A 21169-nucleotide genomic window follows, 5' to 3' on the forward strand; every position below is an offset into this window, starting at 1 on the left:
AACGAAGACAGGCCTGTGGACGATACTGGTAACGAGTTATGTTCGTACTCAACACATGTGAGATGCTGACTCCAAGAGGGTGGATTCAATAGACACCAAACATCGCAACACTCGTTCCAAATCTTGGTTGGCCCTCTCCGTTTGACCGTTGCTATGAGGATGGAACCATTAACCTAAAGGAAAGATTTACCTTCGTCCCCAATAAATGAAAAAATTCCTTTCAAAATTTGAATACAAACTGGGGTCCCTTGTCCGAGACCACGTCCGTCGGGAGGCTTTCTGAATGCGAAAAATATGGTCTATGACAGCTATCAAGATGTAAGCCCGTCTAAATCGGCCCAATGGAGGTTTTCCGATACAACGGGTGAAGGTCTCTGTGTGTTACTGTATTCTGCGTGGCAAAGTAATTTGATTAAATTACATACATTTCTTCATATAACTCGTTATTTCATCTGACTCCATGAATGAAAAGGTTTTAATGATATCTGTGCATCAATAAATGTGAGCGAATGTTTGACTATTCTTTTTTAACTCTTTACTGAAAATAATGTCAGAGCCAGTTAGAATAAAATCAAATGTTTAAAATTTATTATGTCAGGTAAATTTATCATACCAATTTCACAATCAGTTCAAAGATAATAGATACAAAACATCAAATGCTCTGGAATAAAGAGAAAAAACGTGAACCTTGCCGGAGACCATTTGCCTGGAAGACTCCCCAACCTATCATTTCAAATGATATCAAACGTGTAATACGATATGATAATTATTCACATTAAACTATATAGATTCTTGGGTGAATTCAGGTAGGGATGGGTGAAGGGAATGATGTGTAAATTGGGAGGTGATCAACTCAAGTGTGATCGTGTCTCGAATGAGGATGGTAATATAGCAAGAGAGTTCAAATATTAATTTCCTTTGTTTTCTCAGAGAATAGCCCTCTCTTCCAGTTTTTCCAGCCTTACAACGGTCTCTCTGGAAGAGGGTAATTTGAGCAGTGGAATGAAAGGAGTTGCTTTCGAGAACCTGTTCACCATGGTTAAAACCACCGTGTTGCCCTGCGAGGGAGTGAGGGCAGTGACGAAATCTATTGCAATGTCTGACCAGGGGTTGAAAGAGACCGGCAAGGAGTTGATTGGAAGTCTTACAACTGGTGCAAACCGAGCAGGCCAATACAAAATGACGTGTCACAAGCCATAGTTTGCCACCAGAACCGTTGCTTTATAAGAAAAATGGTACGACTCACCCCCGGATGACAAGCCACCTTGGAACAATGAACCCATCAAATAACGTCGGGCTGTAAACTCAGGCATGAATAAAACTTCCGGTGGACACCCGGGCGGAGGCGTTACCCCAAGTAAGGCCGTGCGGACCTTCGACTCAATCTCCCAAGTCATTATCAAAACCATACGTTTATGTGGTAAGATGGGCTCGGGAGAAAGTGGGCATTTAGTCAAAAACACAGAACAATGCGTCAGGTTTAATGTTCTTAGAACCCGGACGCTAGGAGATGGAAAAATCAAAACGACCGGAAAAAAGTGCCCACCGGGCCTCCCTTGAGTTTAATCATTCAGTGGATCTGATGTACTCAAGGTTCTTATGATCGGTCCAGACGATGAAGGTTTCTCCTGAACCCTCCAATCAATGACGCCATTCCTCCAAGGCGAGCTTGACTGATCAAAATGTTAGGCGTTACAAAAGTCCAGCTTTGTGAAAAAGGAAGCGCCCTGCAGTCTCTTGAAAGCCGAAGACATAAACGGCACAGGATAGGTTTTCTTTACCATGATGCTGTTTAGTCCTCGATAATCAATACAAGGACGCAGGGAACCGTCTTTCTTTCCCACAAAGAACCCTGGACCTGCAGAAGAAGAGGAATGGCGGATGAGTTTGTCTGCTAGAGAATCAGAAATAGATTTCTTCCTTTTGCTTTACTGCCATTCATAAATCCTCTTCCGTGGCTTCATGGTGTAGTAAAGTGTTCATCTTATGCACACTTCAGAATCTCGCTGGAAGTAGATCATCTGGGTACTTTTTGCCTACTATTTTATGAGTACTTTGAATTCAGACATACTTCTTTGTCACATAATTTTTTTACCTACTATATAATAGGAAACTATGTGATTTCAGATGCAGCCCAAGTGTTTCGTTTCTGAATAATTCCGTGATTTTGAACAATATGGGCGAGCCAATGATTCAATGAGCAATTCATAAAAACAGTCACTTGCTTTATTCTAGAATGAATCAGCTGTTTTGAGCAAATCCTGTGAACAAATGATTCAGTGACTCAATCATTATGGTTTGCCGCCACCTACTGGCAGTTGTAATTTTCAATTTAAAAGAAGGTCTATTTCTTTTTTTCCCCAACACTTCAAATTTCTAATTAAAATATTAATCTCATTTATGCAAATTTGTTTACACTGACTTTATTTGATACAATAGCCAGTTATTCATTCTCATTAATAAAGTATTTAGAGGAAAATCTAGTCTAGTAGTTTTCAATTACATCTATGTATTTATGAAATAATAGTCTAGTCGAATACAAATACATGTCTATTTTGTTCATTTTAACTATGAATTACCACAGTACTGCAATGTATCATGATACTACTTGTATCTTGATATTTCAGCTGGTATAGTATTGTAAGATAAGTTTTTGGTAACACGACAACCCTAGATGTTAGCAGCGAAAAATTTGACTGGAAGGGTTCATTAAAATGACTTACTTTCGTCAGCTACAGCTCGTTAGATCTAGCACTCCATATCTTCTAAATCAGACACAGATAAAATTGTGCGGTAAGACTAAATTTATTTTGAGTGAATTATAACATTCATTTGAAAGAATTACAGAGAGGTGTACGATTGTGCGTGTGAAGTAACTAACGATGAAGCGATGAAGTGTAATAATTCAAAAGCAGCGATGTCACCACCTCGCTGCTGAAAAATATAATGTAGCTAATTAGTATCAAAGTAACGGGGCAGCGTTGACAATCTGTGCTCATATCGGTCTGGGCAGAGCAATCTCCCATCTGTGTGTGTATGTGCAGCGTATTAATACAGAGCGGCGGTAAACTGACCTACCGGTGCATTGGATGGTTTAAACGCACACAGCCCATGGTATAAAGAAAAATAAAATGAAGATTATCTAGAACAGGCAAAGACTTAGATTAATAAAAGATAAAAACTGTAAAAATTCAAGTGCAATGATTTAATTTTACTACCAAGTTAGAGTTAAAAACTTTTAATTGAGTGAGAATTCTTTAGAAAATTAAGCTGAAAGATATTCACAATAAATTACACAGATAATCTATGGCGGGCAAACAAATGAGTAATACATACAATAATTGAAATAACAGAAAACTGAATGGGAAAAATATCAATAAAAAAAATTGCGCACAAATCAAGTACCCACAGTCAGTTAATATTCAGGTACAAATCAAATGTAACCTTTTTGTGTTTTTAAAAATCACACGATAGCAATAAAAAGATACAAAGCACCAAAGTAAAACTACTTACAAAAGGACTGTAGTAAGAGAAAAAAAACAATGCTTATTGTCCACAGGTGGGCAGTAAAAATGGACGACTGCAATTATTTTTTGTTTTTTGCCTGATTTCTTGGAGAGCCTTTTAGTAAATCTCGAATCTTGAGGTAAACCCCTGTTGCTTCAGCAACTTCTGTAAATTCAGGAGTGTCTTCAAAAGGAATTATTCCCTCAGCAAATCTGCTACGGTGCGGGACGAAAGCTACTTTATTCATGGCAGGTTCCTCCGTGTCATCAGCCACTTGAGCGTTCGACTCTTGTGTGCTTATCTGTGGAGAGGCTGAAGTTTCATTCGTTGCGTTATTATTACCGTTTTCCTCGTAAATTTCATCCAGGACGATAATATCACTCAAATCGATCACGTTTTCATTGATTGAATGTTTTTCCTGAACATCACAGGTTGTTTTATCTCCTATCTCACCCTGGCAATTAGTTACTGGATCACCGGGTGAAGTTGGTGTGCTCTGGATTTCATAAGCATGACTCAAGTCCTCCATCTTTTCTCCTTCTTCCTCGGTGTCAAGCTTAAGCGAAGTGACAACACTGGGTGAACTTGGGATGGGGGTCCCAGAAGCTCCAGCTTCGGAATCACTGTTGGTTGTAGTATCTGCTTTTTCAAGGGCTGCCCAAAGAAGCCTTTGTTGCTCCTCCAGTTCCTCCAAAGTCAGCCCATCCTCTGACTCTTCCCCCTCCGTCATCCCCCTCCCTTGGGTGGATGGAGAATCACTTGTAGGTGGAGTTGCTGGTGGAGTACCCTTAGGGACTGGAGGTGTGGTTGGAGGCGTTCCCAGCGGTAGAGGTGGAGGAACGCTCAAGGATGAACAACCAGGAGGGAGTGGTGGGTGGAACTGGAAACCATCAGATCTCATTTGAGGCGTGTCATGATCTGTAGAAGAACGAAAACTAAATCATCATGATTGTCTTTCACGATAATGAAGTATTTTTTTAGTGAGACAGACATGTCGGCAACAAAAAATATTCAGGACACAACAATAGACCCTGACACATTTAAAGGGATGATTCACCCAAAAATTTAAATTCACAACCACCACTTTGACACTTTTTTACTTTGTAAAACTAATCCATATGAATTGACCAGTTTAGTCCAAACTTTTCTGAAGAGACTCAATCGCTTTATATGGTGAACAGATTGAATTTAGGCTTTTATTCTGAAGATGAACGTCATGAGGGTTAGTAATTAATGACAGAATTTTCATTTTTGGGTGAACTATCCCTTTAAAACATGCCAACTGAGACGCGCTAATGAAATGTCACCGCTATGGTCCTTGATTTTGGCCCTACAAAACTATTTCGTCCAAAACCAAAAATGAATCTCTACCACTTTACTTCTTGTTACAGCACAATATAAACATCAAAAGATATGTAATCGCTCAGTCAGTTTCTACAGCGGAAAGACGTCAATAAAACAGCTTGTAAACAATGTCACGAAACATTACAGTTACCTCAGGAAAATCATTCAATGTCCATAAGCTTAAGAAAAAAATTACACTATAGTAGGGCTGGGCGATAAAACGGTATCGGTATTTATCGACAGTACACCATTGTTAGTAACGATATAAAAATGTTTTATATAGCGCTCGATTTTTTCATTAAAACGAGCGCATCGCCCGTAGATCTTACTCTGTGGTAGGGATGGCTCGATACCACAATTTTGGCTTCGGTACGATACCAGAACCTAATACCTCGGTATCGATACCACAGGTAAAAAAAAAAAAAAGTCTCAATTTAAGTGTCACTTGAAAAACACTGCTTGAAACTCTCCACTACCAAAATGTGCAAAGAAAAGGTATGAAAATGTAAAAAAAATTATAATAATAATTCAGTCAGGGAACATACAGTAGGTTAAATTTTGATTTTGAAAAAAAAAAAATCCTGAAATTATACAGTTAAAATAGGTTAATATCTATAACAATAGATTAACATATAATAAAAATAATAATAATAATAGAATAATGACATGACATGTAAACCATTAGCTGTCATGCATCAACAGAGAATTATCAACATTTATTGCATTTATTCATCTTGGTTTGGTTACTGCTTGGGTTCATATTAGTTTAATGCTGTGCATTAAGTAATGTTAACATGCTAAACATGTATTAGTATATTTAATTTGCTAGGTCATTTAATTACTGATTGATATAGATTCATAAATGCTATAATACTGTTAGGTCAGGTTACCTAATGAATGTTGACAAATGTAGCTCAATTGTAATATTAGTAATATTCATATTACTACTATTACTCTCTCTCTCTCTCTCTCGGCTTATTCCTCTAGGGGTCGCCACAGCGGCACTAATATGCCATTCATTTTACTATAGCGTGTCATGCAAGCAGATTTGAGCTTTCGTGTTTACCGTATCATATATAATTGATAAGCTCTTACGTATGTGCGCTGGTCAGTGTTCAATAAAAGTCTAAATTAAATCAGTTGAATGATGGACTAACCTGTCGATCTCTGAACTCTTTGAACAAGTCAAGATGAGCAACGGATAAGTCAAGTGCTATAGGCAGATTTGATGTGTTGCCTCCCCGTTTGCAGAGTGGTGCATTGAGATCTGTTTCTTTACTTTTCTCATTACTTTTGTTGGCAAAGTAATGCCTTATTTCACTCATACTGCTCTTTCTATTTATTAATTTCGGGCGTTTAGAAATTCGTTTGATCCATCGTGTTCCTCTGTTGTCACCGGTTTCGCGTGACCCGCGTCATTTTAGGTAGCGCACTGCCGTTGAAGTTAAAGATGGCGTGACCACCACAACGTTGCCCAACAACAAATGACAAACGTAATGAAAGTGGAACGAAAACTGCGCTACTCATTATTTAGTGCTTTACGCTCAGTTTGGACCAATGTCTGTGCAGCGCGGGCCGATCTAGATCAAGCGACACTGTTACTACACAGCGCTAAGAGATCCAGTAAAGAAAGCATTTGAATTCGCCACAGAAGTAAAAACATTACTGCGAGATCTAGTGAGAAGCATTCAAATTTCTCTGTTATTAACCATAGATCTCTATTACCCCTTTTCCACCAAAAAGAACAAGGTGCCGGTTCAGAGCTAGAGCTAGTGCCGGTTCGGAGTTGGTTCGACTGACGAGCTTTGAAAGAACCGGTTTGCCTTTCCACAGGCTAGAGAGCCATCACAGAGCCAGATCTTACGTCACTGTATACATCTCATGTTGCCCAGCAACGCTAGCGCGGCACACACAAACACACCATCAACAATGGCGGTCGTTGCGTTACTGTTTATGCTCATGGCTTTGCAAACCTACATTGGTATCCAAACACGGCGAATCCAGCACGTTCGTGCAGCTCGCCGTAACTTGCATTAACGGAGATTACAATCGAGCTGCTATTAGCACAATTAGCTGCTATTTAAAAAATGGCGGTCACAAGTTTCTGTTTGTCTTGTTGGTCACGGTAACCCCGTCCCCAGCCGCTGACGTAAGCGGTTCTTACTTCTAGACTAGCAATGATTTGGTGCTACTTAAGAACCACTTTTACTGGTTCGGAGCTGGTGCTTTGGTGGTCGAAAAACAAAGAATCGATTTGAAACTAGGCTCTGGCTCCGAACCAGCACCAGCTCTGCCTTGGTGGAAAAGGGGTATTTTAGATCAAACAGCGTTGGCGTGTAAACCAGGAGACACATTGTGCCATGAATAATCTAGTTATAGGTTTTAAGTCCACTATATAGAACAAATATAGAACTGCCTTATGTGCAATTTAAATGTTTAAATTAATCATTAGGGCTGGGGCGGTATGGATTTTTTCTAACCGCGGTTGAAAAGCAAGATATTCCCGCGGTATAGTGGTAAACCGCTTTAAATACAGAAAAAATACGCTTTAAATACCACCCCGCCCCCAATCCAAATCACAGTGTTACATACTATGTATGCACATAAGATTTTTTACAAAGTATATAATTTCACTGCAAAGATGCCATGTCAAGTATGTATTTCAGAACAATCTGTTCTCAATAAAACCTACAGTGTCTTAACAAAATTGAAGCTGTGTACCTGACTCTATCTCCATATCTGATGCCTGGTGGGGTTGCTCTGAATTAGATCTCAATTTCTTTGTCTTCTGGAGAGTGGATTCAGACTCTTGACGCCTCTTACTGCAGCTGGTGTCCTTCTGTGCACATACAGAGGTCATAAATTCCTTGGGAAATATCAATAAAGGCAATAAACCAGAAAAAAACTAAAATATATTGAAAAGGGTTTTTACCGATGGAAAGCTACTGCTTAAAAAAGCAGCAAAATTTTGCTTCCATTGCTGAGGCTGCATTGGGATAGACCCGAAAGACCTGTAATCCTGTATATTGGGGGAAACACAAACACAAACAAGGGTTTGTTGGATTTCAACAGAACAGGCTTAATAGAGGGAAAACTGCCATCTACAGCCACATTTTTAGACTGTCAGCTTGTAGAAAAAGGGTGTGTCTCAATCAGCTCCCTAGTTCAGTAATCAAGGAGTCTTCCATTTTAAGGGCTGTCTCAATCCCAAAATCCTTCTTGTGCACCGAAACGTTCGCTCCCTAAAAAAAATCCCACAATGCACCGTGAAAACTAGGGAGCATCAATGTTAGATGTTTTTTTTTTTTAATATTACTGTATTATATTTCTGCATAAACATACACTGCTACTAAACAGGTAAAGAACATAATTTATCTAAGATTTATTATCAATTTACAGCAGAAAGGTTGCAGGTAAATGTTACAATCAATGTATTTATCAATGTACTTTTAAATAACATAAAAAATAAATATCAGAAAGATATCTGTGCTGCTGTTGTTCATAAATATCAGAAGTGATGTTGTACATCGAGGATGTTGCCATGTAGCCAGAAATAGAGCCATCCCAATGTGTAGTGAGTCAGTGTCCTCCTCACCAGTGCGTGATTTCGAGTACGCAATATACTGATTCACGATCTAGGGAGCTGATTGAGACGCACCCAAGATGTTCTACATTTCCTGAAGAGAATGTCAGTGGTAGATGTTACATCATCTTCATTTTGTCTGTAGCTAAAAGTAACACAAGCATTTCTTTGTTTGTGTTGTGTCCAATTAGAGTGTATGTACACTTACATCTCTTATGTTGGGTGACGTAGAGACATTGAAGCCAGGAAAGTCAACCAGCTTGGAGACATCATAAGATGTCTTTTGGCTGAGGTTATTTTCATCTTCATCATTTGATCCTTGCAAAGAAAAGTTAATGAGTCAATGGCAGTTAAGTTCCACTTAAAACACACTATCCTTCCTTAATCACGCTTATGAAAGGTGAAGGTCGTGCAGTCCTGTGGTCAGCTGCAACCAACCCCTCAAGTATGAAAACACTTAGTAATAACTTTACAATTATGGGTTTTCGTAACCTAAGAGATTTGTTGCTCACACAGGCCATAATAAAATACCAAACTCAGTCTTACCATCATAGAGAATCAGGCCTGAGTTTTCCATTTCTGCCTCTTTTAACCAGCCAGGCGGGTATCCGAGCTCCCTCATGCGGTATATGAATGGAGGAAGGGTGTTTACAGTGATCCCAAGAGCATCAAGGAGGTCTTCACTACACAAAGACAATATAAACTGCATATCAGCTGAGTCGACTTTCAGAAAAATGACATTTCACAGACCAGGCGTAAGCGTAGTCCCGGACTAAAACGCATGTTTGAGCCGTTTTATCTGAAAGCAACTTGCACTGATATATCTTAAAATATGTCAGTTCCATTGTTTGTCTCAAGATGCACACCAGTCATGTTTCTTTTTTCTAAGGCACGTTTATAAAAGCTACTTAAATGCCTTAATTGAACTAAGGCCTCATCCTGGCTTAATCTAAGCTCTGTCTGTTAAACCAGGCCTAAACCTCCCAAATTAAAATATTTGGGCAAATAAATGTGGGTGGAAAGACAAAATGCCTTTGTTATTTTATCAGTACTGGAGTCAACTGTATGTACAAGTCTATAATATTGCATGCAATATTTATTAACCCATTTTCTAAATCAGTAACTATATAAGATTGTATTAATTTAAAGCAGCTACATAATTATCAGTTAAAAGTAGATGGGTAAAGTTGGTAAGACAAACTTAGATGTTGGCTAAAATTAAAAATATCTTTTGTGTTTCAAAAATGAACAAAAGTTTTATGGGTTTAACAATTTTCATATTTGGATGAACTAACTCTCGAATGTAATAAATGCAAATCTGCAGAAGGTACGCTGATTCATTTGTATGGAGATGCTGTAAAATTCACAGATATTGGACTCAATATAAATGTGAAATCACACTTTATATATATACATAAGTATATATAGCCTACACCGATTTATCAATGACAAACTAGATTTATTTTGGAACTTCCGGAAGCTTATATTAAACTATCTGAGAATCGCAGATGTTTTGATCTTAGATTACCTTATAAGTAATGATAGTTTTTGATACTCTTACCTAGGGCTGTCCCCTAATATTCAACAAAAAGTTAGTTGACGAGAAGAGGCTTAATGACCAAACTTTAATTAGTCAGTCACACAAAAAAAAACTCCACAGGAAGTGTAAAGTCACACACTCCGTGACGGACAGATCATTAACACGGCTGGTCCACATGGTAATTATGTCGGGTAGGAAATCCAAACGAAATCATTCATTGACCTCACACATGGCTTATAATTTGAAACATGCAAGTAGTAGCTCAACGTTTGCCACTTTACATATAGTTAAATATGTAAGTTAAATATGCTCTATAGTTAACCTACATAAATGTGAGCCATTATCAGGCACATATCCAAGTGTTTGTGTGGAAGTTAAATTAGTAAAGCAGCGCTTACTGCATGACATTTAACTTAACATGCATTTTCCCTCTATTAGCGCATCCACTATACTGTTTAGATGAGAGTCAGTCATCAACATCTTTGCAGCCGAGAAAACACTATAAATTAATACAACATTTTTTTCTGACACATTCACAATCATTACTTTTGCTAGTGCGCTTGGTTTATATTTTAAAGGCTCATTATTGTTCAGCATTTCTCTGTAATGTAGAACAACAATGATACATATATGACTGAAGGACTTTAAGTGTTTGCCTTATTTGAAAACTAAAAAATTACTAAACAAACAAAAAATAAATAAAAAAAATTGCCACTTCATAAGAAGACTGACCTCATTATTCCTGGCTTGTACTTTGCAAATCGCTCCTCGACCTCTTCTGCGTGGTAGCGCTGGTTGCTCTGGTTGCTCTGATTGCTGTTCTGTGAAAACTCCTTTCTTTTTTCATTGATATGAGCCATATCTTTGGGCTTAAACAGTAAATATAAAAAAGGTTAAAAGGTTTAAAAGGCTCAAAGTTTGATTTATAACCATATGTCGATTTCAAAATATAACACTGCAACAGTACATTTGAATCTAGTACATATATAGTCAATAGTTGAAGAAAAAAACACCTTCGGACAGTCTCGGAGTTGATGGTCCTCAGAGCAGCAGTTAAAACAGCATGGTCTAGGTCTGGAAAGACAACACAAGCAATGGAAAACAATACTGACTTCCACTTGCAATACCATCAAAATATCAATATCCAAAAGCTGTGATTGTAAACTCTTTCCATACCTTTTCTCCTTTACCTGCACATCTTGGCCCTCGAGGGCAATGATCTGGCCAAAGACCTGCTGGTATCTTTGCAAAAAATGATTCAGGAGCAGTGATGTGCATAATAGAGTGTAAAATAGAGTGAAAACATTATCTAGATTATGAAAAGCACAGTAAGTATAAGCTGGCTATAAGCTTTAGGATACTTGGGAACTTCCCATCCCTCGGTCAGTTGAGGGTTTTCATTCAGCAGCGGCTGGCCAAGTTTATCAACACAGAAGTTGGTGAAGTATAAAACACTCCCTATTATCTACAAACCAAAAACGAGTTTAATTAATAGTGGTTTCAATAGTCGACCAATTGATTATGAGTAATGTGTGCTGCTGTGTCACTCACACTGAAAGCATTTTTTATAAGTTGGGAGTCACTGGAAGTCTTCGCTTTATAGCTCTCCTCCATGATGAAACTTGAATGCTACAAACATGGGGGAAAAAATGAATTTTTGCTTACTGATGGAGACAATTGTATTCAATTCCTTGTCCAGTGATAGTAAAGATGTACATGTGGGTTGACATGAAGCGCAGAGCCTTCTGGGTCACTGTTACACTCATGTAGGCGTTTCTCAACAAGACAGTAGATGAAGTCTTCGATGTCTTTCCGACACTGCCTAAACACACACACACACACACACACACACACAAAAAGCATATGAGCAAACAAAACTACATTTTTGAAAGCCTTTAAACATTATAATCAAGGATGATGCAGAAAGTACCTACTTGGAAATGATGCTGTTTCCATAATTAACCTGACAAAGTGGTCCATCGGTTTTGGAATCTGCTATTTTTATACCCCTGGCATAAAAATTACCATATAATCAAATCAATAACTGCATATGCCCTGTTTAACCGTATATTGAAATAGAGTGTAAATAATTATTATTAACTCACGTAGGACGACTTAATATGTTCAACTTTCTCTTCAGTTCCTCATGTGGATCATCATTAAGGTACAAAATTCAACACTCAATATAAAGACAGACAACAAGCATTGGAACAAAAGAGAGAGTAGAAGTACACCATATATGTATTAGCTATATTGATCAGTATTAGCATTTTTGATCCGTTTGATGAGGCTAATATTGAAATTAGAGAGCATATTTATTCAAGTGAACCATTTTTCTGTTCCAGTGGCTGTATTACAGAAACTTCCCATCCTAATTCTTGACTGAAGATTTGACAAAAAGTTATATATTACAGAAAAAGTTTCTAAGTACTAAACATTCAATCTTTTTTCGCAGTGTGTTTTCAGTCTTGATGTTTAATGTCACTTGCAGCATGTGAAAATGTAAATTTAGGAGTTTCAGTATGCTTTTTCTAAGAAAAACATTCAAAATAGCAGTTATGATGTTGATTATCGACCATAACAACTAAAAAGAAAATTATCTGCTGTCGGTGCAAACTTAACGGGATAGTTCACTCAAAAATGAAAATTCTGTCATTAATTACTAATTTTTGTCGTTCATCTTCAGAACACAAATGAAGATCTTTAAATTAAATCTGAGAGCTTTCTGTCCCTCCATTGACAGCTACACAACTACCACTTTCAAGCCCCAGAAAGGTAGTAAAGACGTAATTAAAGTAATCCATATGATTCCAGTGGTTTAATCTCAATTTTATGTAGCCATAATTTACACCTTTATTTACAAATCTCGCTTTCACAAGAGCAACACGACACGTGTGTGTTGTTGACACGAGAACAGCCGTTGTTAGGTGAGGGCACGTTGAAAAACAAAATGGTGTAAATTATGTTTTTTGGCGATAAAGCACTTGCGTCGCAGGGGCTTGAAAGTGGTAGTTACGTAATTTAGCTGTCAATGAAGGGACAGAAAGCTCTCAGATATCATTAAAAAAATCCTCATTTGTGTTCTGAAGATGAACGAAAGTCTTGGGGATTTGTAATTATTGACAGAATTTTCATTTTTTGAAAATGAAACTATCCCTTTAATAATACTTTATTAAAGGGATAACTGAACTAACGTTAAGCATAACTGATCTACACAAACATCCGAGATTCCCTTTAACGCCTGTTGAACACAATCGAAAGTGCAAAAATAGATACAGCTAACTTATATCCAGTGATACAGCTATATTCGACACGCAAGCAAAGCAGTCAAATCTATTTCAGCCGGAAAACGAAAGCCAGCACGCTCACTGGATGAAACACTATAAGGATATTCTCTGCCTTCAGACGCTCTACTGTTTCTTCGCACACTTCTAATGTCTGCCGAAGCCCCCGGAGTCGATCTGAACTCTCACCCTCTTCCTCATCACCTTCATCTATTATACGAATGTGCGTTGGCGCTTTTTCTTCGAATTGGTCGAACAATTCTGCATCTCCAAAATCCACCGCCGCCATGTTTGATGATCACTAAGCGCGTCCGGTTCGAAGGGCAAATCCTACAACGCGCTGACGCTTGACTGTTGATTGGCTAGAGACCAGAATCAGGAAGTAAATATACATTCAACTGTAGAAAACCAACACGGTGTTTGGGGAGTACTTCATACTTAAAGAATAAGCAGGCTATATGACCATTCCTAAATTAGAGTTTGCGGTTTTACAATGCTCTTCTGTAACCACGTTAAAGATTATGTCTGGCATGTCAGGGCGTTTGCAATAAAAGTATTAATTTCTTCACTATTTTAAAAATTTCTTGTATGTATCATCATGACGTCTGGAGGAGTTTCTCTCATCAATATGTCATATTGGGAAAGTGGGAAAAGGAGGATACGATTCTTGTATCTCACAAACAATAACTCCTTCAACGTTACTAAACGAAGCACAAATGAGGTAAGTGTAACGTTACCACTAACAAAAGTAACATATTACTGTTGATTTTTGGACATACACACCTTGCTGGAAAAACTACTGAAACCAGCCTAAGCCTGGTCATATCTGATTTAGTCGGCTAGTTTTAAAGGGGTTCTGGACACTTTTTGGCTAGCTGATCGGACTGGGATACTGATACCTGAAAAGTGCTTTTTGCTGTAAAACATTTTAGTAGGACCTGATGATACCTAAAAAAATGCAATTTAATTTAGTAATCTATGTACAATTATTTTGTATGGTTCCTCAAATAAATGAAAAATTGTTTTTACATTCATTCGTTGATTTTTTTTAGGATCAGATGATCCCTCTCTTTCTTGGAGCTGATTTGTTCTCAGACACAGACGTTCGCAGTGAAAACCAACCCAGATACCATGCGAAATATGCTAAACGAGGATTGGCAACTAAACTGGTTTTCTCATCAGGTATGATGATCATTTTTTTGCCTGGGCATTGGATTATAATAGTTAATTTTCATGAACTATTAGAGGATAATATTTACCTTATTGCTCTCCAGACTTCAGATTCCAAGGGCTACGACTTCCTTTTTCCAACAACAGTCTGTGGTTCTATAGCGTTCAAGGAGTTTTTCGAGTGGCATTTGAACTATATAGCAAACAAGACCAGCTCTCAATTATGGAGTCATTTCAGGTAATTTGAGTTTATCATTATATTTTATGTCTTTGTATCTTTACAATTTCTAATAAGTCTTGTTTTTTATTAATTTTCCTTGTAAGGATCTATGGAAATCTCGAATAAATGACAACAACTTAAACACGACCTATCATCTGGGTGCGCAGGATCTTCAACCCCAAAATGATGAAGAGGCACAAACAATTTTGGCAAATAATAAAACATGTCCATCATACGAAGGCCATCGACACTCTGACGGAGGGGAAATGAACATCTTTCCAATAACCACAGTTCAGTCAGATATTTCATCATCTACAGATCATGACTACTGTTCCTTAACAGAGCAAACTAACTTAAGCCAGTGTCGTTTACTTGCTGATAGACTTCACAGCCTAGCGGAAAAACTGAAGTTACTCACAAATATGGAAGCAGAACAATTAAACACTACCACAAAGGTCTTGGACTATGTTGAATACTCTATAACCGGGATGATTGAAGAGGAAAGACTGACGGATACTGTCATGGCACTGTTTCACACTCATTTTAAGAGATACTCCATCTACTCAAGCTGTCTTTTAAAGGCTGTGGCAGGTTGGCTTGGCCAGCAGTTCAATGCAGCCAACAGCACCATTAGCCACCGGATTGAAGGTTTTAAGACCCAACACATTGAGCACATTACTAACTTGCCACCTCCAGAGGAGCTGGCAACTGAACTTTTCCCAGAGGCAATGCGAAATCTTCTTGCACACTGGATGGGTCTGAGTGACGAGGCAGAGCACTGGAAACGACACAGCGAATACCCAATTTTATTGCTTATCCTAGAATTTGCCAATCACAATCTTATCACTGGAGTGGCCCATGTATTGTATTCCAGTCTAATATGCAAATAAGTGTAGTTATCTGCATATTATGTCCTGAGGTGCCATTTTTATAGCCTTTAAACAAATTATTCCAAATAAATAGTTTACCGTTAAAAGTCAAATGTTTTTTATGTCTATGTTGAGGGCACAAAGGTAGTATTCGTTCATAAAAAGAAGTCTTGTGATTTTAGTCCAAACTATTAAGAATTTAAAAGTAAAATGGCTATATCTCATAGTTCATATCTTCATATTTTTAGCTTCACATCCTTATTGCCATGCTCAGCCTAAAATGTCTTGAAGCATTAGACAATAATGATCAAAAAGCTTTTGGTAGCTTTTAGCCAGCATGGTTTAACGATGATCTGAGAGGCACAGTATAGCTGGTAAAACAGAGAGAATCCAAATACATTTACATTACATCTCAAATATAGTTACAAATGACCTACCATACATGGGGAAGAGGAGTAGTGAAAACAAAAGTATCAAACTTGCAAAGGAAACTTTACAGTGAGATGGAATATCTCCCTTTTTTCAGAAGGAACCTAATATGGAAGAAATGTCCATTTTCAAGCAGAAGTACATATTGTATGCTTTGTTTTGATAAAATAGGTGTATTTGGTAATATGTGCAAGTTTGTATACATTTAACCCCTGCAATGCATTAAAAAACTCTGTACACCTGTTGCATTCCCGGGTCTGTTTGGATCCGGTGAAACTTTTTATAAAACAGCAATAACTTAATATTTTTCAACTAAAACCAAATTGTATCTGATCAGTAACTTCTGAATACACACTTCTTCTTTTTTTAAAGTTTTGAATGTTACCGTGTTTTATCATGCTATTACTACTGTACATTTACCCCTTTTTATTAATAAAAAAAAGACATTTAAAATGTTACAAGAACTACTGCAAAAAACAATTTGATGCAAGAAAATATTTCTAACAATATTTATGAGAAATTTAATTTGAATATATCATTATATGAAATTTATAAGAACATATTATATGAGAATTACCAGTATGAACTCCATTGACTTCAATGGATTTAATTAAAGTTCTTTTTAATTTAAAGCTCATGACTGCTCAAAACAGTCTAAATGTATTAAAAATATATTAAATGTTCCGAAAGAAATATATTCATTTTACTTGCATTTACTTTCAGATCGAAAAAGATCATAGTTTCACATCATCACCACCCTTTCCTCAGGGTGGAACGCAATACCTCTGTGCCAACGCTTTATTACAAGAAAAGACACGCACTATATACATGGTAAAGGGTTAGTTCACATAAAAATGCTAATTATCCCATAATTAATTAACCCTCAAGCTTTCCTAGGTGTTTATGACTTTCCCCTTTGAGCCAAACCCAATCGGAGTTCTATTAAAAAAATATCCTGGCTCTTCCAAGCTTTATAATTGGAGTGAATGTAACCTAGATTTTGAAGCCCCAAAAAAGCACACCATCCATTATAAAAGTTATCCATACAGCTCCAGTGGGTTAATAAAGGCCTTCTGAAGCGAGGCGATGCATTTTTGTAAGAAAAATATCTATTTAAAACTTTATAAACTGGCTTCCTGTGACAGCCGTACACGAGTCTTGTTCCAGCGAAAGAGTGACCTCTGACCCAACATATGAAGTAGGATGTTGCGTAAGCTTAGGTGAGAGTAAACGCCTCTCGTGGTTCAAACAAATAGAGCTGAGCAACAAACTCAAGATCCTCTTCTCTCATACCAAAATCCTCTGACATTTCTCATTAAAAATTCTCGTAGACTTCTAATTCATGATCGGTGTTTTGTTTTGCTCTTTCCTCTGCGCTACTATGTTCATCAATACGTCATGCGTCGGGTCAGAGGTCACTCTTCCGTCGAAACTAGACTCGGGTTTGGTCGTTACCGGAAGCCAGTGATTACAGTTAATTAAGTTGTAAATATGGATATTCTTCTTACAAAAATGCATCTCTGCCTGGCTGCATATGGATGGAAATCTACACCATCGCTTCCCTAAAATCGGCCATTCACACAATGGTAGTGCTCCAGGTTTTTCAAGCCAAGATGCTGCAGGCTTTAGATGAACGGGGTCCGGATTCTGAGTCCTTCAGTAAGTTGCGCTTGGACCTGGTGCTCAAGGTGACTGAGAAGGCCACTCAGGGTATTGTACGCAGCATGTGCAGTCTTGTTGTTCTTCAGTGTCACTTATGGCTCATGCTAACAGACATGCAAGATTCCGAGAAGGCACTGCTGTTGGACGTGCCCATAATCCCCCATAGTCTCTTTGCCGATCCTGTGGGACCTTTCTCAGAAACATTTTTGGAGGCGCAGAAGCAATCTAAGGCGCTGAGCCACTTTGTGCCTAAGTGGGCTTCTGCTCCTCCGCTGCGTTCCAGATCTTTCTCAGCGCAGCGCTTGTCTCATCATAGCAGCAAGACAGACCATGTACTGCATCTTCTTCAGGCTCGAAGAAGGACCTGGAGCCTGCCGTGAAGCCCTAGTCCAGATACTTCAGGCAGCAACCCCACCAATCAAACCCTACGACTGAGCAGAGGATGATCACAGAGCGAGAGAGTTCGTCTTGCTGTGTTACACCCATCCCTTGCTGGTTTCAGGCGACAGGAGTAGGGGGTTGAATAATGGTTTGCCAATAAAGTTTGCAATAACAATAAAAGCAAACATCTCAGAAAAAGGGGTCTTTTCATCCTCATTCTCATAAGCTGGGTCACGCGTGGCGCACACTCCCGGTGGTGTCGGAGTGGGTAATGAATACATTTGTGAACGGCTATATTCTTCAGTTTTGTACGCAGACCACCCCGCTTCTGTGGCATGATGCAGTCAGTGGTGCCAGATCGGCATGCGTCTATTTTGCGAGCAGAGATTCAGTCTCTCCTAGCGAAGCAGGCGATAGAGGTAGTGCCACCAAAGCACAGGGAAGGCGGTCTATATAGCCGCTACTTTCTATTCCCCAAAGAGACGGAGGTCTTCGGCCTATTTTGGATCTGAGAGCGCTGAATTGTGAACTGGTGAAAAGCTTGTTTAAAATTATTACTGTGCAGCAGATCCATGTGGATATTCAACCTAGGGACTGGTTAGTGTTAGTGAATTTAAAAGACGCTTATTTTCATATCCAAATAGCCTCTCGTCAAAGAAGCTTTCTAAGATTTGAGTTCGAGGACGCTGCGTATCAGTTCAAAGTCCTCCCTTTCGGGCTGGCCCTAGCTCCGAGTACCTTTACAAAGTGCATGAACGTGGTGCTTTCTCCTCTCAGGCAGAGTGGAATTTGCATTCTAAATGATCTAGATATCTGGCTTATCATACCCAGTATCAGGATGTGTTGGAAAGCCACAAGCTTCAGCTTCTGGACCACTTACAATCTCTAGGGTTGTCTATAAACGTGAAGAAGAGCGTACTTCAGGTGCATGTGCAGTCCATGCTCAGAGCCCTCGCCATATTCAACCCAGGAGATCAGTTTCTCTGAAGTGTTCTCACAGGTTACTGGGACTGATGGCAGCTGCAGCAGTCGTGTGCCGGCTGGGACTTCTACATATGAGGACGCTTTAGCTTTGGCTAAAAGCCTGTGTGACACACCCTGCGTGGCAACTGTATGCGCACATTAACCCCTTTGGCTCAACAGGACCATTTACGAGCGAGGGGTTTCCGTGGACAGAGTGGTCAGAAGAAAAGTCATGATAACGGATGCCTCATTGATGGGCTGGGAAGCCGTCTGGCTTGCAGCACTTGGACGAATGCGCAGTCAAAGTGGCATATCTACTTCCTTGAACTGAAGGAACTATCTTTAGCTTTGCAGCACTTTTTTCCATTCTTGAAGGATCACCAAGGTTGTATTCGTTCTCGCTGGCTTCAGATGCTGTTAAGACTTTTATTCTTATGGGCAGACAAGTGCCTCCTGACGATACGAGCAGTCCATGTCCCGTCGTCTGAACTGCGTTGCAGACATGCTGTCCAGAGGCGGAGCAGTCCACGGATAGTGGAGTCTGCCTTCTCAGACAATCCAACTGATTTGGAGCATTTTCAGGGAGGCGGAGATTGATTTATTCGCCTCAGAGGTGAACGCACAGTTCTTTTCGCTGACCAATGCCTCCCTGGAAGGGGATGCTCTATCGAGTCGCTGGCCAAAGGGACGCAAATTTGCTTTCCCCCTGATCAAGATCATGGCACTAGTGCTGCACAAGATCAGGGTAGAGTGGGATTCATTGTTGGTGGCACCGAACTGGTCCAACCATCCATGGTTTCCGAAGTTAAATCTCCTTTTAGCTCCCTCGTGGCTGATTCTGTTAAGCAGGGACCTGCTATCTCAAGCGCTGGGCACGATATTGCATGTCTGGCAAGTCAGAGGAATGGCCAGACAATAATCATATCACGTGGACACGATTGAAGAAACAAGAGCCCCTTCGACCAGGAGCTTCTATGCTTTAAAGTGAATGGTCTTTGTGTCTTGGTGTAGGAGGGAAAATGAAGACCCGGTGAGTTGTGCTGTGTGTCATCTCATCATTTTTACAAGACGTAATAATAAGATAAAGGGCGTACATCGACTTTAAAGGTGTATGTGGCTACAATTTCAGCTTTCCACAGAACAATCACATCCACAAATCAAATCAGTCAATAATGTCACCTTATGTAAGACCAGTCCATTAAAAAAAGTTAGAGACTAGTAGAGTGGTTATCCATTATGGATGAAGCACAAAATTGCAAGAGACTGCATCATGTAGCAACTCAGAATGTAATTGCACATAATGCAAGTCAAATGTAACAAATGTTCATAATGTAATAATTTTTTTATCAAAATGTAATGAAATTGTGAATACGTTTTTAATCATTTTATGAGAAATGCATTATGAACTCAATTTGTCATGAAATCATTTTATAAGGAAAAATACATTTTGTATTGATTTTATTGTAATCCATAACTATAATTTCCCTCAAAAGTGCACTAAGTTGAATTAATTTTAGTATTATACACTTCTAGTAATCACAATCATGTATATTCATGTTAAATGAGGCACTTTAGTTTGAAGAGGATTTTAAATGTTTTTCAAATTTGATTTTGGATTTTGATTGGAACGGTTTAACAAACATTGTCAGGGAACAATACTGAGGGGCTGTTTACATTATACCATTTTCAACTAAAAACAGACCCATTATTATATTTAGTATATCAATCATTATGGTTGGGTCCATCTTTTTAACTTAATAGGTTGGTCTTTTTGAGCGTCAGTTTAACACTAAGATTACATCAGCCAAAGGGTAAAAATTGGGAAACTTTTATTCAGGGACTCCCTAATGACCACACTAAACACGTGCAAATATGGTGTGTTGCTGACCTTCAGCTGTAACACACACAGCAGCTTTTTCTAACTATTTGGGTGGTACACATATGTTATTAAGTTAAACTAGCTAGGTTTAACTTGTCTATTAAGAATCACAAGTATTGAAATAATCTGAGATCGCACAAATGTTATGTTAAAAGTGGGGATTTCAGCTGTTCCAATCTCAGTTTCTCTCATTGTAATAAGAACAAGCCAAATACCAAAAAGGTTTGATCTTCATTTATGAAGAGGAGTATTTTACATAAATGGTTTTGTTTCAAGTGTGAAATGTATTGGTGTGTTTTTTTTGTTTCCCAACTGAAACTAATGAAATATCTGCCATG

At 38.6% G+C, this 21169-nt stretch overlaps 2 protein-coding genes across 4 annotated transcripts; one reads left to right on the plus strand and one right to left on the minus strand.

Annotated features, from left to right (window-relative positions):
* Positions 1 to 2789: 2789 nt before the first annotated feature.
* On the minus strand, positions 2790 to 13605 carry LOC143715042 (zinc finger CCHC domain-containing protein 8-like). 2 transcript variants are annotated; one of them, XM_077206635.1, is made up of 14 exons: positions 13367 to 13605; positions 12080 to 12122; positions 11909 to 11983; positions 11691 to 11796; positions 11526 to 11603; positions 11336 to 11439; positions 11151 to 11216; positions 10988 to 11048; positions 10707 to 10843; positions 8981 to 9117; positions 8643 to 8752; positions 7784 to 7870; positions 7573 to 7690; positions 2790 to 4425 (listed from the first exon to the last, which is right to left on the minus strand). In XM_077206635.1, the coding sequence occupies exons 1-14, from the start codon at positions 13545 to 13547 to the stop codon at positions 3587 to 3589; spliced, it is 2142 nt and encodes a 713-aa protein (XP_077062750.1). In that variant the 5' UTR covers positions 13548 to 13605; the 3' UTR covers positions 2790 to 3586. The 2 variants fall into 2 exon arrangements, with proteins under 2 accessions (XP_077062750.1, XP_077062751.1); XM_077206636.1 differs by having other exon boundaries at positions 3223 to 4425; positions 7573 to 7687; positions 12080 to 12120; positions 13365 to 13605.
* Positions 13606 to 13614: 9 nt separating this feature from the next.
* Positions 13615 to 16407, plus strand: LOC143715043 (uncharacterized). Of its 2 annotated transcripts, none has more exons than XM_077206639.1 (4): positions 13615 to 13979; positions 14311 to 14440; positions 14533 to 14666; positions 14753 to 16407. In XM_077206639.1, the coding sequence occupies exons 1-4, from the start codon at positions 13857 to 13859 to the stop codon at positions 15536 to 15538; spliced, it is 1173 nt and encodes a 390-aa protein (XP_077062754.1). In that variant the 5' UTR covers positions 13615 to 13856; the 3' UTR covers positions 15539 to 16407. The 2 variants fall into 2 exon arrangements, with proteins under 2 accessions (XP_077062754.1, XP_077062752.1); XM_077206637.1 differs by having other exon boundaries at positions 13761 to 13985.
* The last annotated feature ends 4762 nt before the right edge of the window (positions 16408 to 21169 follow it).

Source organism: Siphateles boraxobius, unplaced genomic scaffold (assembly GCF_051911475.1).
Source record: "Siphateles boraxobius isolate OS27281-9 unplaced genomic scaffold, OSU_SipBor_1 56, whole genome shotgun sequence".
In the NCBI taxonomy this organism is placed as follows: domain Eukaryota; kingdom Metazoa; phylum Chordata; class Actinopteri; order Cypriniformes; family Leuciscidae; genus Siphateles; species Siphateles boraxobius.

What these genes read in the sequence shown, in the direction of transcription:
- LOC143715043 (XM_077206637.1), top strand. Translation starts at nt 13,857, where the DNA reads ATGACGTCTGGAGGAGTTTCTCTCATCAATATGTCATATTGGGAAAGT. An exon ending in GAAGCACAAATGAGGTAAGT is followed by an intron (nt 13,986 to 14,310) that starts GTAACGTTACCA and finishes GATTTTTTTTAG; the next exon opens with GATCAGATGATCCCTCTCTT. An exon ending in CAATTATGGAGTCATTTCAG is followed by an intron (nt 14,667 to 14,752) that starts GTAATTTGAGTT and finishes TTTCCTTGTAAG; the next exon opens with GATCTATGGAAATCTCGAAT.
- LOC143715042 (XM_077206635.1), bottom strand. Translation starts at nt 13,547, where the DNA reads ATGGCGGCGGTGGATTTTGGAGATGCAGAATTGTTCGACCAATTCGAA. An exon ending in AGAGCGTCTGAAGGCAGAGA is followed by an intron (nt 12,123 to 13,366) that starts ATATCCTTATAG and finishes ATGATGATCCAC; the next exon opens with ATGAGGAACTGAAGAGAAAG. An exon ending in AGGCCTGATTCTCTATGATG is followed by an intron (nt 8,753 to 8,980) that starts GTAAGACTGAGT and finishes TTTCTTTGCAAG; the next exon opens with GATCAAATGATGAAGATGAA.